The following is a 15406-nucleotide window of genomic DNA, read 5'->3' as shown; positions in this document are numbered from 1 at the left end:
TGCACGCTCCCTCAAAACTTGAGACATCTGTGGAATTGTGTTGTGTGACAAAACTTCCCATTTTAGAGTGGCCTTTTATTGTCCCCAGAACAAGGTGCACCTGTGTAATGATCATGCTATTTAATCAGCTTCTTGATATGCCACACCTGTCAGGTGGATTAATTATCTGAGATAATGAGTGGGCTGGACATGCCGAGAGATGCGTTTCAGATGGTCTGCGGTGTAGCATCTTGTGTCTATAAAATTAGCTGCTCGTTATGCGTAGATATTCCTTTCTACTGCAGTTTTTTTTAAAGATATAACGTTAGCCATGGAGAACTGCAAATATGTTGCTACTGCTCTCAATAACATTGCTGCCCTGAATTTATCAGGTGCTATCGACAAAGGTCAGTGGGAAAAAGTTGTGATGGACTACTTTCTGGAGGAACATGGTGCCATACTGACGCTCTCTGAGTCTGAAAATGAATCAGACGATGAGGAAATCCCTGATTTAGGTAAAAACATTTTCATTGAAGTCTTCGAAATGACGGTGATGGGGACGAAACGGCGATCAACAGTGTTGTTGTCATGGAAGAAGTTGACCGAATTTTTAGATCAGTGGAACACAAAGGGCCAAACAAGCTGTGCAAACTAAACGGAAAGGACACAGGACGTCTCATTTAATGAAAGGGGTTGCAGTCTGCCGAGAAGCTTTTGTCAGAAGGTTGTTTTCATTGCAAGTTAAGGCTTGCTGTTAGTTAGCCAGCTGGAGTTTGATCGCTGGCTTGCTAGCTAACGTTAACATTGAACCTAACTTACTTGGTTAACTTTAGCAATGACAGTCGGTTTGTATTGCTAGTAACGTTACTCTAGTGATTGGGATTATAGTTCATTTTTTAGCTAGCTAACGTTAATGTTACATGTCTAAACAAATGACCCCAATTTAAAACTTGCTGTTAGCTAGCTGATGGCTGGCTTGCTAGCTAACATTCATTTACGTTTACAAAGTGTGTGTAACGTTAGTGATGTTTTCTCAGAATGCCATTTCGCATTGCTAGTTATAGCCTAATGTTAGCTAGCTAACACTGAACCTATTTGGTTAACTTTAGGTAGCTATGACAATCGGTTGGTATTGCTAGTTAAAGCTTGCTGTTCGCTAGCCAGCTGACGTTAGATGGCTGGCAAGCTAGCAAACATTACGTCTATGGGTGTACTGGGTGTAGTGATGTGAAATGGCATTCTGAGAGACCATCTATTATATAAAAATATTTGTATCTGGAATTTGTCTTCAGCATCAGTAGAACATGCCTGACTCTCCTCCACCAGTCATACAAGGAGAATCGTCTAATGCCTCCCATCAAAAAGAGAGCTGCAAGCAAAGGCAGCAATGCACTCATTAGTTACATGCACCATTTCTTCACCAACTGGTGAGGAAACGTGTGGACCTGAATTGTGATAACTGCAGTGGCCAAAACAAGAACAAGTTTGTGCTCTGGTATTGTGCCTGGCGGACCATGCACAAGCTCCACCACAGTCTGAACCTTCATTTCCTGATCACAGGTCACACCAAGTTTGCCCTCGGCTGGTGCTCAGGCCTCATCAAGCAGCGCTTTAGACAGACCAGAATGAACACTTTGTCTGAGATTGGTGGTGTTGTGAAGGACAGCACTGTGACGGGGTCAACATCCCACAGCTGGTTGGACTGGAGGATGGTACAGTGCTGGTGGAAAGCTATGGCTGGCAACAACACCTGACCCTGTACTTCAGGCAGCTGCCACAGATCAAGCAGTACCAGCACTTTAGGTAAAAATCATTTTCATTGCATTGTATGCGGTTATTCTTCTTATCTAAACTTGGGAGGTGAATTGATGTTGTGCAGGGTTGTAATGTCTTCAGATTTTTTGTTGTTGTTATTCCCTGTTTTACAGCTTCGATGCTCTGGAGCCTGGTGTTGTTGTTGCCAAGGATCGTTCGGACTGTCGGGACCAGGTTTCAGCTGCTGCGCAACGCTGGCTTCCCTGTGGCTCAGTTGGTAGAGCATGGTGTTTGCAACGCAAGCATGGTGTGTGCAACGCCAGGGGTGTGGGTTTGATTCCCACGGGGGGCCAGTACAAAAAAAAAAGAAATGTATGCACTCACTACTGTAAGTCGCTCTGGATAAGAGCGTCAGCTAAATGACTATAATGTAAAATGTAATGCTGACATACTTCCTCTCATAGACGGTCAGCCTGTACAAGCACCACCTGGACTGGACACAGCTAGACAAACTTATCTTTTTGAGAAGATCAGGGAGTTTTGCTATGGACATCACATGCCATGCACCAAAGTCAAGGGCAGGACAGAAACAGGCTCTCCCTGATTATAGATTCCCTTGTTCATGAGTGGTTCAGACGGATCAGCCATCAGTACTATCTGCAGTGCCTCTATTTTTTGTATATATTATTTTCACCTTTATTTAACTAGGTAGGCCAGTTGAGAACAAGTTCTCATTTACAAGTGCGACCTGGCCAAGATAAAGCAAAGCAGTGCGACACAAACAACAACACAGAGTTACACATGGAATAAAGAAACTTACAGTCAATAACACAATAGAAAAAAGTCTATATACAGTGTGTGCAAATGGCGTGAGGAGGTAAGGCAATAAATAGCCATAGTAGCGAAGCAATTACAATTTAGCAAATTAACAATGGAGAGATAGATGTGTAGATGATGTGCAAGTAGAAAAACTGGTGTGCAAAAGAGCAAAAAGTAAATAAAAACAATAAGGGGATGAGGTAGGTAGATTGGATGGGCTATTTACAGATGGGCTGTGTACAGCTGCAGTGATCGGTTAGCTGCTCAGATAGCTGATGTTTAAAGTTAGTGAGGGAGATACAAGTCTCCAACTTCAGCGATTTTTGCAATTTGTTCCAGTCACTGGCAGCAGAGAACTGGAAGGAAAGGCGGCAAATGAGGTGTTGGATTTGGGGATGACCAGTGAGATATACCTGCTGGAGAGCGTGCTACGGGTGGGTGTTGTTATCGTGACCAGTGAGCTGAGATAAGGCGGAGCTTTACCTAGCAAAGACCTATAGATGACCTGGAGCCAGAGGGTCTGGCGACGAATATGTCCGCCACAGGATGTTTTTGTGCTGGTCGAGTGCAGTCAGGTCTCGAGTGAACCAAGGGCTATTTCTGTTCTTAGTTCTACATTTTTTGAAAGGGGCATGCTTATTTAAGATGGTGAGGAAATTACTTTTAAAGAACGACCAGGCATCCTCTACTGACGGGATGAGGTCAAGATCCTTCTAGGATACCCGAGCCAGGTCGATTAGAAAGGCCTGCTCGCAGAAGTGTTTTTAGGGAGCGTTGACAGTGATAAGGGGTGGCCGTTTGACCGCGGATCCATAGCGGATGCAGACAATGAGGCAGTGATCGCTGAGATCCTGGTTGAAGACAGCAGTGGTGTATTTAGAGGGCAGGTTGGTCAGGATAATACCTATGAGGGTGCCCCTGTTTACGGATTTAGTGTTGTACCTGGTGGGTTCCTTGATAATTTGTGTGAGAATGAGGGCATATTAAGCATATCCCAGTTTAGGTCACCTAACAGAACGAAACCAGAAGATAGATGAGGGGCAATCAATTCACATATGGTGTCCAGGGCACAGCTGGGAGCTGAGGGGGGTCTATAACAGGTGGCAACAGTGAGAGACTTGTTTCTGGAGAGATTCATAAAAAAAGCTCGTACTGAAGCTCGTAAAGAAGCTCGTACTGTTTGGGCATTGACCTGGAAAGTATGACAGAACTTTGCAAGCTATCTCTGCAGTAGATTGCAACTCCTCCCCATTTGGCAGTTCTATCTTGATGGAAAATGTTGTAGTTGGGGATGGAAATCTCAGAATTTTTGGTGGCCTTCCGAAGCCAGGATTCAGACACGCAAGGACATCAGGGTTGGCGGAGTGTGCTAAAGCAGTGAGTAAAACAAACTTAGGGAGGAGGCTTCTGATATTAACATGCATCAAGGCTGCATGGTTACAGAAGTCAACAAAAGAGAGCACATGGGGACACGCAGGGCCTGGGTTAACCTCCACATCACCCGAGGAACAGAGGAGGAGTAGGATGAGGGTACGGCTAAGGTATATCAGAACTGGTCGTCTAGTGCGTTGGGGACAGAGAATAAAAGGAGCAGATTTCTGTGCGTGGTAGGATAGATTCAGGGCATAATGTACAGACAGGGGTATGGTAGGGTGCGGGTACAGTGTAGGTAACTGTAGGCATTGAGTGCCTATACGACAGATTGCATCTCTGGACGCACTAGTTATGCTGGGTGAAGTCACCGCATGTGTGGGAGGTGGGACAAAAGAGGTATCTGAGGCATGTTGAGTGGGACTAGGGGCTCCGCAGTAAACTATTCAAATGACTCTCTCCTAACATACACATTTGTTTTGATCCTGCTGCTCCACCACTTTACCCCTGATTGTATGCATATAACTACCTTGTCTATCACTGACATTGTTATTGATGTTGTTCTTGTACATACTTTATAATATTTTACTTATATTCAAACTATCAATTTCTGATATTGCTACTCTGCAAGTAACCATTTGGCTGTACCATTTACACCTTCTGTAGAGATCCATCCACTTAGCAAGACTTAGCAAGATATTGATATATAAAATGAATATTGTTATGCGTGGTCATAACATGATTTTGTGACATACCACAACAATATCATGTGACCATATCAAGTGTCCACCACATAAATATATGGCACATGAATCTGTTTATGTACTGTACATGTGCACCTCACTCAGGTTTCAACTCGGGTTGCATGGCCTTAACTTATGTATGGAAAACTATGTGATAAGTGTGTGTGTAACAGTATATACAGTTGAAGTCGGAAGTTTACATACACCTTTGCCAAATACATTTAAACGTTTTTCACAATTCCTGACATTTAATCCGAGTAACAATTCCGTCTTAGGTCAGTTAGGATCACCACTTTATTTTAAGAATGTTAAATGTCAGAATAATAGTAGAGAGAATTATTTATTTCAGCTTTTATTTCTTTCATCACATTCCCAGTGGGTCAGAAGTTTACATACACTCAATTAGTATTTGGTAGCATTGCCTTTAAACTGTTTAACTTGGGTCAAACGTTTTGGGTAGCCTTCCACAAGCTTCCCACAATAAGTTGGGTGAATTTTGGCCCATTCCTCCTGACAGAACTGGTGTAACGGAGTCAGGTTTGTAGGCCTCCTTGCTCGCACACGCTTTTTCAGTTCTGCCCACAAATTTTCTATGGGCTTGAGGTCAGGGCTTTGTGATGGTCACTCCAATACCTTGACTTTGTTGTCCTTAAGCCATTTTGCCACAACTTTGGAAGTATGCTTGGGGTCATTGTATATTTAGTAGACCCATTTGCGACCAAGCTTTAACTTCCTGACTGATGTCTTGAGATGTTGCTTCAATATATCCACATAATTTTCCTCCCTCATGATGCCATCTATTTTGTGAAGTGCACCAGTCCCTCCTGCAGCAAAGCAACCCCACAACATGATGCTGCCACCCCCGTGCTTCACAGTCGGGATGGTGTTCCTCGGCTTGCAAGCTTCCCCCTTTTTCCTCCAAACATAACAATGGTCATTATGGCCAAACAGTTCTATTTTTGTTTCGTCAGACCAGAAGACATTTCTCCAAAAAGCACAATCTTTGTCCCCATGTGCAGTTGCAAACTGTAGTCTGGCTTTTTTATGGCGGTTTAGGAGAAGTGGCTTCTTCTTGCTGAGCAGCCTTTCAGGTTACGTCGATATAGGACTTGTTTTACTGTGGCTATAGATACTTTTGTACCTGTTTCCTCCAGCATCTTCACAAGGTCCTTTGCTGTTCTGGGATTGATTTGCACTTTTTGCACCAAAGTACGTTCATCTCTAGGAGACAGAACGTGTCTCCTTTCTGAACGGTATGACGGCTACGTGGTCCCATGCTGTTTATACTTGCGTACTATTGTTTGTACAGATGAACGTGGTACCTTCAGGCGTTTGGAAATTGCTCCCAAGGATGAACCAGACTTGTGGAGGTCTACAAAATATTCTGATCCACTGGGAATGTGATGAAAGAAATACAAGCTAAAATAAATCATTCTCTCTGCTATTATTCTGACATTTAACATTCTTAAAATAAAGTGGTGATCCTAACTGACCTAAGACAGGGAAGTTTTACTCGGATTAAATGTCAGGAATTGTGAAAAACTGAGTTTAAATGTATTTGGCTAAGGTGTATGTAAACTTCCGACTTCAACTGTATATGTACAGTACATGTAGCCTTATGATTATTTTCCATAGTCAGACATAATGAGCTTTGCTTTGATTATATTCAGTGACGTGTTTCACAGTAATAACTCACTGAGATGGAGCGGTCAAATATCACTATTGAAACTATATCATTTATTTCAACACGAGGCAAAAAAGTGTTTCACAGATCTGCGGCAAATGCTAAAATGTAATTTAATAGAGAAATACTCACTTGGACTATCAATTGAGCAAGCGAGCCAGGATGATTAAGCTCTGACACACCCACACAATGTTGAAGTGTGTGTGTGTGTGTGTGTGTGTGTGTGTGTGTGTGTGTGTGTGTGTGTGTGTGTGTGTGTGTGTGTGTGTGTGCGCAGAGGTTGTAATAGGTGTAAACAGCAGATTGTCTGGAGGTGGGGGTGTCCTCCTTTCAGGGCCAAGCCAAGTATGTAGGCAGAGGCATACACACACACATATAGTCGTGAGACACTGCCCACACGTATGCACACACACATCTGCGTGTGAGTCGCACAGCCCAATGTTGCAGACGGCGTCTTGTCTTCTTGGAGTCTGAGCGAGCTTGTAGATTACTCAGCAAGCAGCTGCCAGGCCATAGCAAGGTCTTCAGAGAGACTGCACTGCCACACTGCACCCCGTCACAGACAGGCTGCCAATATACCCCCCTCTCAGGGGATGACACACAATTTACTGCTATGGCTAAGCATTTCCCCCCCTCAGCTCCCAAACAGAGTGATGTTCACACCTTGTCTTGATGAAATAAATCCCTTTGTTAATACTACACCATCTGCTAGCATCAGTGGCGGTCGGTGCCATTTAAGATGAGGGCGGATGATCATTTGCTTTATGAGCATGGTATTATTTCTATTACAGTATATTGGATGACTGTCATTCATATTCCAATCACCCAGTTCAATGTAACATTGATAGGTTTAGACTATTACATGATACTCAAATGGTCCCTATACCCATCATGAGGTTGCTACAACCTAGCCTCTGAATTGCATTTTTTAGTAATCAAGGTGACAGACAGTGACACATTCCACACTGCCTTGCACACTCTTGCCTGCATCTAGCTGATCTAGGGTGTAATCATTAGTCCAACAGTTGCAAACAACAGTTTCTATGGGACATATTCAGGTATGTTTATTCCCGTTTTGTTCTGTTTGCTTCCATTTGAGAAATGTTTTTCAACTGAATTGCTGGAATGAATGCACCCCTGATCATGCGCAAACACAGTTATTTTCATAGCAGCCACATACAAACAGCATGATCACTTAGCTAGCTCTCGCTCTCTTGCTTCTCCTTCATTTTGGAAGAAATGAATTTGTTCATAACTGTTCAACTATTGTCTTTCTCTTTGAGTCAACTACACACCACATTTTATGCACTGCAGTGCTAGCTAGCTGTAGCTTATCAAATCAAACTTTATTTGCCACATGCGCCGAATACAAGTGTAGACTTAACAGTGAAATGCTTACTTACAAGCCCTTAAACAACAGTGCAGTTCAAGAAGAATAAAATATTTATCAAGTAAGCTAAAATAAAAAGTAATAATAAAAAGTAACACAATAAATAAAAAGTAACACAATATGTGTTTTCAGTACTAGATTCATTTTCTGATCCTTTGATTGGGTGGACAACATGTCAGTTCATGTTGCAAGAGAGCTCTGATAGGTTGGAGGACATCCTCCGGAAGTGGTCATAATTTCTGTGTTAGTCTATGGAAGGGGGTGAGAATTATGGACCTCCTAGGTTTTGAATTGAAGTCAATGTACCCAAAGGGTGACGGAAACTAGATGTCCTCCGGCTACACCATGGTGCTACTAAGTGCTGTTGAGGCTACTGTAGACCGTCATTGCAAAATAATGTGTTTTAATACATTATTTGGTGACATTAATATATTTAGTATAGTTTTATCTAAATAGGGTAACTTTAATGTTTCTCAAATATTATGAAATTCACTGAGGATGGTCCCCCCCTTCCTCCTCTGAGGAGGTTCCACTGCAAGCATCCAGCTCTTCTTCTTCTCCTCCTCCCTGTGACAAGACCAGCCATCGCCTTGTGCACTTAAAGGCTTGAAAAGTGCACTGAGGATAAAACCTGAGCAAGATAAAACAATTGGGAGTATCAGGTGCTAAAATAACAGCTGACATTTCAGACATGGACTATCTAGAACAGTGGTATTCAACGCTTACCATATAAGGTCAGCGCCTGCTGGTTTTATACCTGATAATGAATTGCACACACCTGGTGTGCCAGGTCTAAATCAGTCCCATATTAGAAGGGAACAATGAAAACAAGTAGAGGAACAAGCTTTGAGTTCCAGTGGAACTTGCTTTGAGGTCCAGAGTTGAGTTTGAGAGATCTAGAACATTCTCAGCATACCTGTTATGATGTGGATTGAGCAATTAGTTAATTAGATACACCTGTAATGTGATCTGCCATGCAAAACTGATACAATTGAAATGCAATTGAGCAATTAATGAACTGCATGAGGTGATACTGATTGAAAGCGCTTGCTCTTGAATAAATACTTGCTTAAACATTTAGCATCTCCTTCACACTCACCCTCAGTAACAGACCTGGTTGTATGGTATGTAATAGAAGCTGTCACTCATCTGGTCAGGTGTTTAATGAACAAATCAAGACCTCTAAGTGTTTCTTTAGAGAGGCCCTTAGACAGATTAACCCCTGCTGAAACACACATCATTCTACCAGCCTAAGAGCTGTATGCATGCATGCATGCATGCACACACACACACACACACACACACACACACTTACAGCCCCCGCCAGGTAGCATCCGTCTCCCAAAAATAGGACCCCAGCCGTGGGTCAAATTACCAGGACAGCTACTAATCTCCTATCCTCTGCGTTTCTCCACCACTCCATCTCTCCCTCCCCTGCTGGGCTCCTTAATGATGCAACCTGCTGATCAGGAAATATCCCCCCACTGACTGACTGACTGACTGACTGTCCCTCTCATTCCACATCACAGGATGTTGTTAGACTTCAGTGCAGCTTTTGACATTATTGATCATAGTCTGCTGCTCAAAAAAAATGGTGTGTTATGGCTTTACACCCCCTGCTATAATGTAGATAAAGAGTTACTTGTCTAACAGAACACAGAGGGTTCTTTAATGGAAGCCTATCAAATATAATCCAGAATCAGGAATTCCCCAGGGTAGCTGTTTAGGCCCCTTGCTTTTTTACTAACGACCGGCCACTGACTTTGAGTAAAGCCAGAGTTTCTATGTATGCGGATGACTCAACACTATACACGCCAGCTACTACAGTGACTGAAATGACGACAACCCCCAACAAAGAGCTGCAGTTAGTTTCAGAGTGGGTGGCAAGGAATAAGTTAGCCCTAAATATTTCTAAAACTAAAAGCATTGTATTTGGAACAAAACACTCACTAAACCCTAAACCTCAACTAAATCTTGTATAAATAATGTGGAAACTGAGCAAGTTGAGATGACTAAACTGCTTGGAGTAACACTGGATTGCAAACTGTCATGGTCAAAACATATTGATGCAGTAGTAGCTAAGATGGGGAGAAGTCTGTCTATAATAAAGCAGTGCTCTGCCTTGTTAACAACACTATCAACAAGGCAGGTCCTACAGGCCCTAGTTTTGTCACACCTTGACTACTGTTCAGTCGTGTGGTCAGGTGCCACAAAAAAGGACTTAGGAGACTGTGAAGCAACACAAACATTGGCACAGACACATGCATACACACGCACACACACAATAACATGCGCACTATACATACACATGGATTTAGTACTGTACATATGTGGTGGAGTAGGGGCCTGGGGGCACACAGTGTGTTGTGAAATCTGTGAATGTATTGTAATGTTTTAAAATTGTATAAACTGCCATAATTTTGCTGGACACCAGGAAGAGTATCCATAAAAAATACAAATACAGGATCGCCTCATGGCCTTGCCATCTTCTCCATCATCAAGGCTATCTCTCTCATTAGACTACTCCATCATCAAGGCTATCTCTCTCATTAGACTACTCCATCATCAAAGCTCTCTCTCATTAAACGACCACCTCTCCTCGTATTCCTCTCCATGGCCCCACCCTGGCAATTCATTAACAACCCCAACACATCTCTCACTGGTCTCAGCATCAGGCTGCTTCTCCACCACCACTGATCATTAAAGTCTACCTATAGGGGTTTGTGGAGGGTCGGGTCTAGGTGTTAGAAATGAAGCTCAAAAGGAGAGTACGTATATGAGTGTACAGCTCAGTGCTGTCTGTGTTGCATGGTAGCGGCTGGCCATGACAGATCAACTAGAGAGTACTTACATCCTAGCAGTGCTTGACTTGAATTAAAATAGGTGCCGATACTAATTTGGAGTGCCGCTGCTGTTTATATTTAGGTGCAGTAACTCTGCAATACTTTTGAGCTAATATTCTAGAAGAGGTGCAGGACCTCAAACAGTAGAAAATATGAGGTACCGGTAATCAATTCAGTGAGCTCCTGCCCAAGTCAAGCACTGCTAATAAGCCACCTTGCTAAGATAACAGAGGGAGAGAACATGACACTACTATTCTGAATTGTATTATATTTGCTCACATGTTTATTTAGCCAAGTTCTTCTCCTCTGAGACAAAGAACAACACCCTCACATGGTAATTACAGAAAGAGTGCCACCCATCCCTCCTCACTGATCGCTGCAACACACACTCATCCCTCCTCAACACAGGAGACTCCTATAACTCCCCTAACAGATGTCTCCCAACAGCTAGGCTTTATTGGGTGAACCCCACCAGAGCTGTTCGTTTTTTATTTTAATATACACTTCACCTGATTTTTAAATACTACCCAGCCTAGAAACATTTGAGTCATTTAGCAGACGCTCTGATACAGAAACAATTATGGTTAAGTGCCTTGCTCAAGTGCACATTTTTATTTAACTAGGCAAGTCAGTTAAGAAAAAAATCGTATTTACGATGATGGTCTACAGGGGAAGAGTAGGTTAACTGCCTTGTTCAGGGGCAGAACGACAGATTTTTACCTTGTCAGGTCAGGGATTCGATCCAGCAACCTTTCAGTTCCTGGCCCAATGCTCTAACCACTAGGCTACCTGCTGCACATCGACAGATTTTTCACCTTGTCAGCTCGTGGATTAGAAACAGAAACCTTTTGGCTCTTAACCGCTAGGCTACCTACCTAGACCATAGGCTGCAACATACGAATAGAATATGAATAGCTGTTGTTATAAAGATGACTAAATGGTTGAAACTCAGATGAGGTAACAGATGGCAGTCAGGTGTACTTCCTTCTTTAACACGATTTAGTTTCAGCAAGTTTCAGCCATTAACCCCTTCCGCGGGCTGGCAGAACTGCTGGACCGCAGTATGTCATACCATGCAATTTGAGCTGTCCCTATCTGCCCAGCCTAGTTTCATAGACTAGACGTAACATAGTAAATGTAAATCTGGCACACTGAAATTAGTATGATATGTTAAGTTTTGTATGGTTACATAAGACAGATGGTTACTTAAGGCAAAAACAAAGTAGGGTGGTTGGTTGTACGTATAACGCAAACATCTACTAACCCAAAGGTTGAGAGTTTGAAACTCATCACGGACAACTTTAGCATTTTTGCTAATTACCAACAACTTACTACTTTTAGCTGCTTTGCAACTACTTAGTATGTTAGCTAACCCTTCCCCTAACCTTAACCCTTTTAGCAAACGCTTCCCTAACAACCTAACCCTTTAACCTAACTCCTAAACTTAATCCTAACCTTAACCCTAACCCCATAGCCTAGCTAACTTTAGCCAGCCAGCTAGCTTATGTTAGGCACCTAGCCACCTAGCTGGTATTAGTAACATTTCATAAGTTTTGCTCATTTTGTAATGTATTGTACATTTTGCCAATTCGTAACATATTTTCGTTGCAAATTCGTACCATACCCAAATTGTAATTCAATATATATCACACGAAATGAGTGCACAAATTAATCCATGCCATACAAAACGAACCATATTATAGTAAATGGAGTGTGTCGGATTTACGTACAAAATAATACGAAATGCTCTGAGACCAGGTTGGTCTGCCTCGAGGCAAACTGTCACTTTGTTACACATCCTTAAGTAAAATGACGTGTTCAAATTAAACTTGGACTGAGGAACTTGTTTTTTGTCCCGTGTGAGCCTATGGCTGTTGGCGTCACTGCGAGCAATGTGTCACTCACTGCTGAAAAAAATAGCATCATTTTGGACCAGTGATTAAGACCCTCTATGGACGGAGATTGTGAGATTGGATATTTCCCCGGTACACTATAGAAGCCAAAGTCGTTATCATTATTAATGGTTTCGACTATTGTAATATATATATATATATATATATATATATATATATATATATATATATATATATATATATATATATATGCATGCATACATACATATACACACTCTCTATATTCGAATATAACAAATCAAACTTGATGTATGTGCCTAAAAAAAGTTCAAAACGTATCCAACAGCAAGCTACTTTAGGAAAACAATAATCGAGGGAGGAATTATTGAAGCGGGAATGAATGGACAGCTGCATCTGTGTTCTTACCTTATAGACATTCTCCGTTATACGGTGCACCTCGTCAGTCCGAGACATCGTGGGATCTTCTTCAGCCAAAACCATAGACCAGATGTCTTTCTGACGGTAGCTTTCCGAAGAAATACTACTGAAGAAAAAGCACAGAGTAGGTGGAAGGAGTCGTAGTAACAAACAACTACAGAGGGAGGCGGACGCGCGTAATATGAGAATCCGGAATCAGGGGTTTTATACGAAACTCGTCTACTGCACCCACACTAGCCCGCGCAGTCTGGAGGCTATACCACGCGTGGAGCGCAGAGGGAAACATGTCACAGGGATAGCGCTGCTTGCCATTTTAAAGGGCTCTGCCTCCTCTCTCTCTCTCGAACACTGCCCACACCACTGCCTCCGCTTTGCCTCTTCTGCATAAAGATAATTCATAACACCTGCATGCCTGAATGACTACAGTACACACTACAAGCACATACACACATCTCTATACACAACACACATCTCTATACACAACAATAATGATTTCAACAGATTGTGCTCTTGCGGGCAAGGTAAATTAACAAATTCTGCACACATTTTATGCATAACATATACCGTATAATGGCGTAGAATCAAGTGTATTTATCGAACATTGTACAAAACACTACAACTGAATAGCTCTGTTTATTTATTTTTATTTAACTGTTACAGTTGTTTCTATAGCTATGCATGTATGAATAGGCTTAGTGAGTGGGATGTATAGTGGGTGTGTGTGTAGGACGGAGTCAATTTTCTCGTATTGGCTACAGTATGCAATGTAGGCAGGGGAATACTCCACACCTTATTCAGAAAGTCACGATCTGCACTACAAGAGCCTGTTGTAAAATGTCTCTAAATGTCAAGGACTATTCTACAAGCGGGCCTTGGATAGAATAGCAAACCAATTTTCAGTCACCTTTCATTGAGTAGGCTAGTGATGGGGTAATTTACATTCTGATGGAGGTGAAAAATAGTTTTTGTATTCTACTATTTTATTTTGTAATAGAGGGAAAACAATGCTGCTGCTGTCTGTCTCCAATATTCCAGAAACATATCATTATAAACATGCAGATGGGGAAAAAGTACAGTACCTCATACACTGTTGAGATATACAGGCCACTTAACCCCTGGGGTTAGGTACCTCTTTTGACAGCCCTCCAACACATAACCCAACAGTAAAAATCACAAATTAAATTTTGTTGAAAAGCATTTTAAAATTTTGCCATTGCTTGTGTGATAAACAATTAATACTGAACAAAAATATAAACGCAACATGTAAAGTGTTGGTCCCATGTTTCATACGCTGAAATAAAAGATCACAGAAATGTTCCAAATGCACAAAAAGTTTCTTTCTCTCAAATTGTGTGCACAAATTTGTTTTTACATACCTGTTAGTGAGCATTTCTCCTTTGCCAAGATAATCCTGACAGGTGTGGAATATCAATAATCTAATTAAACAGCATGATCATTACACAGGTCCACCTTGTTCTTGGGACAATAAAATGCATCTCTAAAATGTGCAGTTTTGTCACACAACACCTCTAATATCTCAAGTTGAGAGAGCGTGCAATTTATTTATTTTTATTCACCTAGGCAAGTCAATTAAGAACAAATTATTGTTTACAATGACGGCCTACCAAAAGGCAAAATGCCTAGGATAAAACACACATCACGACAAGAGAGACAACACTACATAAAGAGAGACCTAAGACAACAACACAGCATGGCAGCAACACAACATGTCAACATGGCAGCAGCACAAAACAGGGTACAAACATTATTGGGCACAGACAACAGCACAAAGGGCAAGAAGGTAGCGACAACAATACATCCCGCAAAGCAGCCACAACTATCAGTAAGTGTCCATGATTGAGTCTTTGAATGAAGAGATTGAGATAAAACTGTCCAATTTGAGTGTTTGTTGGAGCTCGTTCCAGTCTCTTGCTGCAGCGAACTGAAAAGAGGAGAGACCCAGGGATGTGTGCTTTGGGGACATTTAACAGAATGTGACTGGCAGAACGGGTGTTGTATGTGGAGGATGAGGGCTGCAGTAGATATCATTCCTGACTGCAGGAATGTCCACCAGAGCTGTTGCCAGACAATTGAATGTTAATTTCTCTACCATAAGCCACCTCAAACATAATTTTAGAGAATTTGGCAGTACGTCCAAACGGCCTCACAACCGCAGACCACGTGTAACCAAGCCAGCCCAGGACCTCCACATCCGGCTTCTTCACCAGCAGGATCGTCTACGATCAGCCACCCGGACAGCTGATGAAACTGTGGGTTTACACAACCAAATAATTTCTGCACAAACTGTCAGAAACCGTCTCAGAGAAGCTCATTTGTGTGCTTGTTCTCCTCACCAGGATCTTGACCTGACTGCAGTTCAGCGTTGTAACAGACTTCAGTGGGCAAATGCTCATCTTCGATGTCCACTGGCACACTGGAGAAGTGTGCCCTTCACGGATGAATCCCAGTTCTAATTGTACCGGGCAGATCACAGACAGTATGTATGTCATCGTGTTAACGAGCGGTTTGCT

The 15406-nt window shown here is 42.2% G+C and overlaps 1 protein-coding gene across 5 annotated transcripts in view; it reads right to left on the bottom strand.

Moving 5' to 3' along the window:
• baiap2b (BAR/IMD domain containing adaptor protein 2b) overlaps positions 1 to 13153 on the bottom strand; it is a 141931-nt gene extending 128778 nt beyond the window's left edge. For all 5 annotated transcript variants that reach the window (XM_029699007.1, XM_029699008.1, XM_029699012.1 and 2 more), the window contains exon 1: positions 12864 to 13153. In XM_029699007.1, the coding sequence (XP_029554867.1) occupies positions 12864 to 12938 (75 nt within the window). In that variant the 5' untranslated portion in view covers positions 12939 to 13153. The remainder of the gene's footprint in view (positions 1 to 12863) is intronic.
• Between the last annotated feature and the right edge of the window lie 2253 nt (positions 13154 to 15406).

This window comes from Salmo trutta, chromosome 18 (genome assembly GCF_901001165.1).
Source record: "Salmo trutta chromosome 18, fSalTru1.1, whole genome shotgun sequence".
Classification (NCBI taxonomy): domain Eukaryota; kingdom Metazoa; phylum Chordata; class Actinopteri; order Salmoniformes; family Salmonidae; genus Salmo; species Salmo trutta.
Note: the sequence above shows the minus strand (reverse complement) of the source record. Positions and strands in the feature narration are given on the sequence as shown.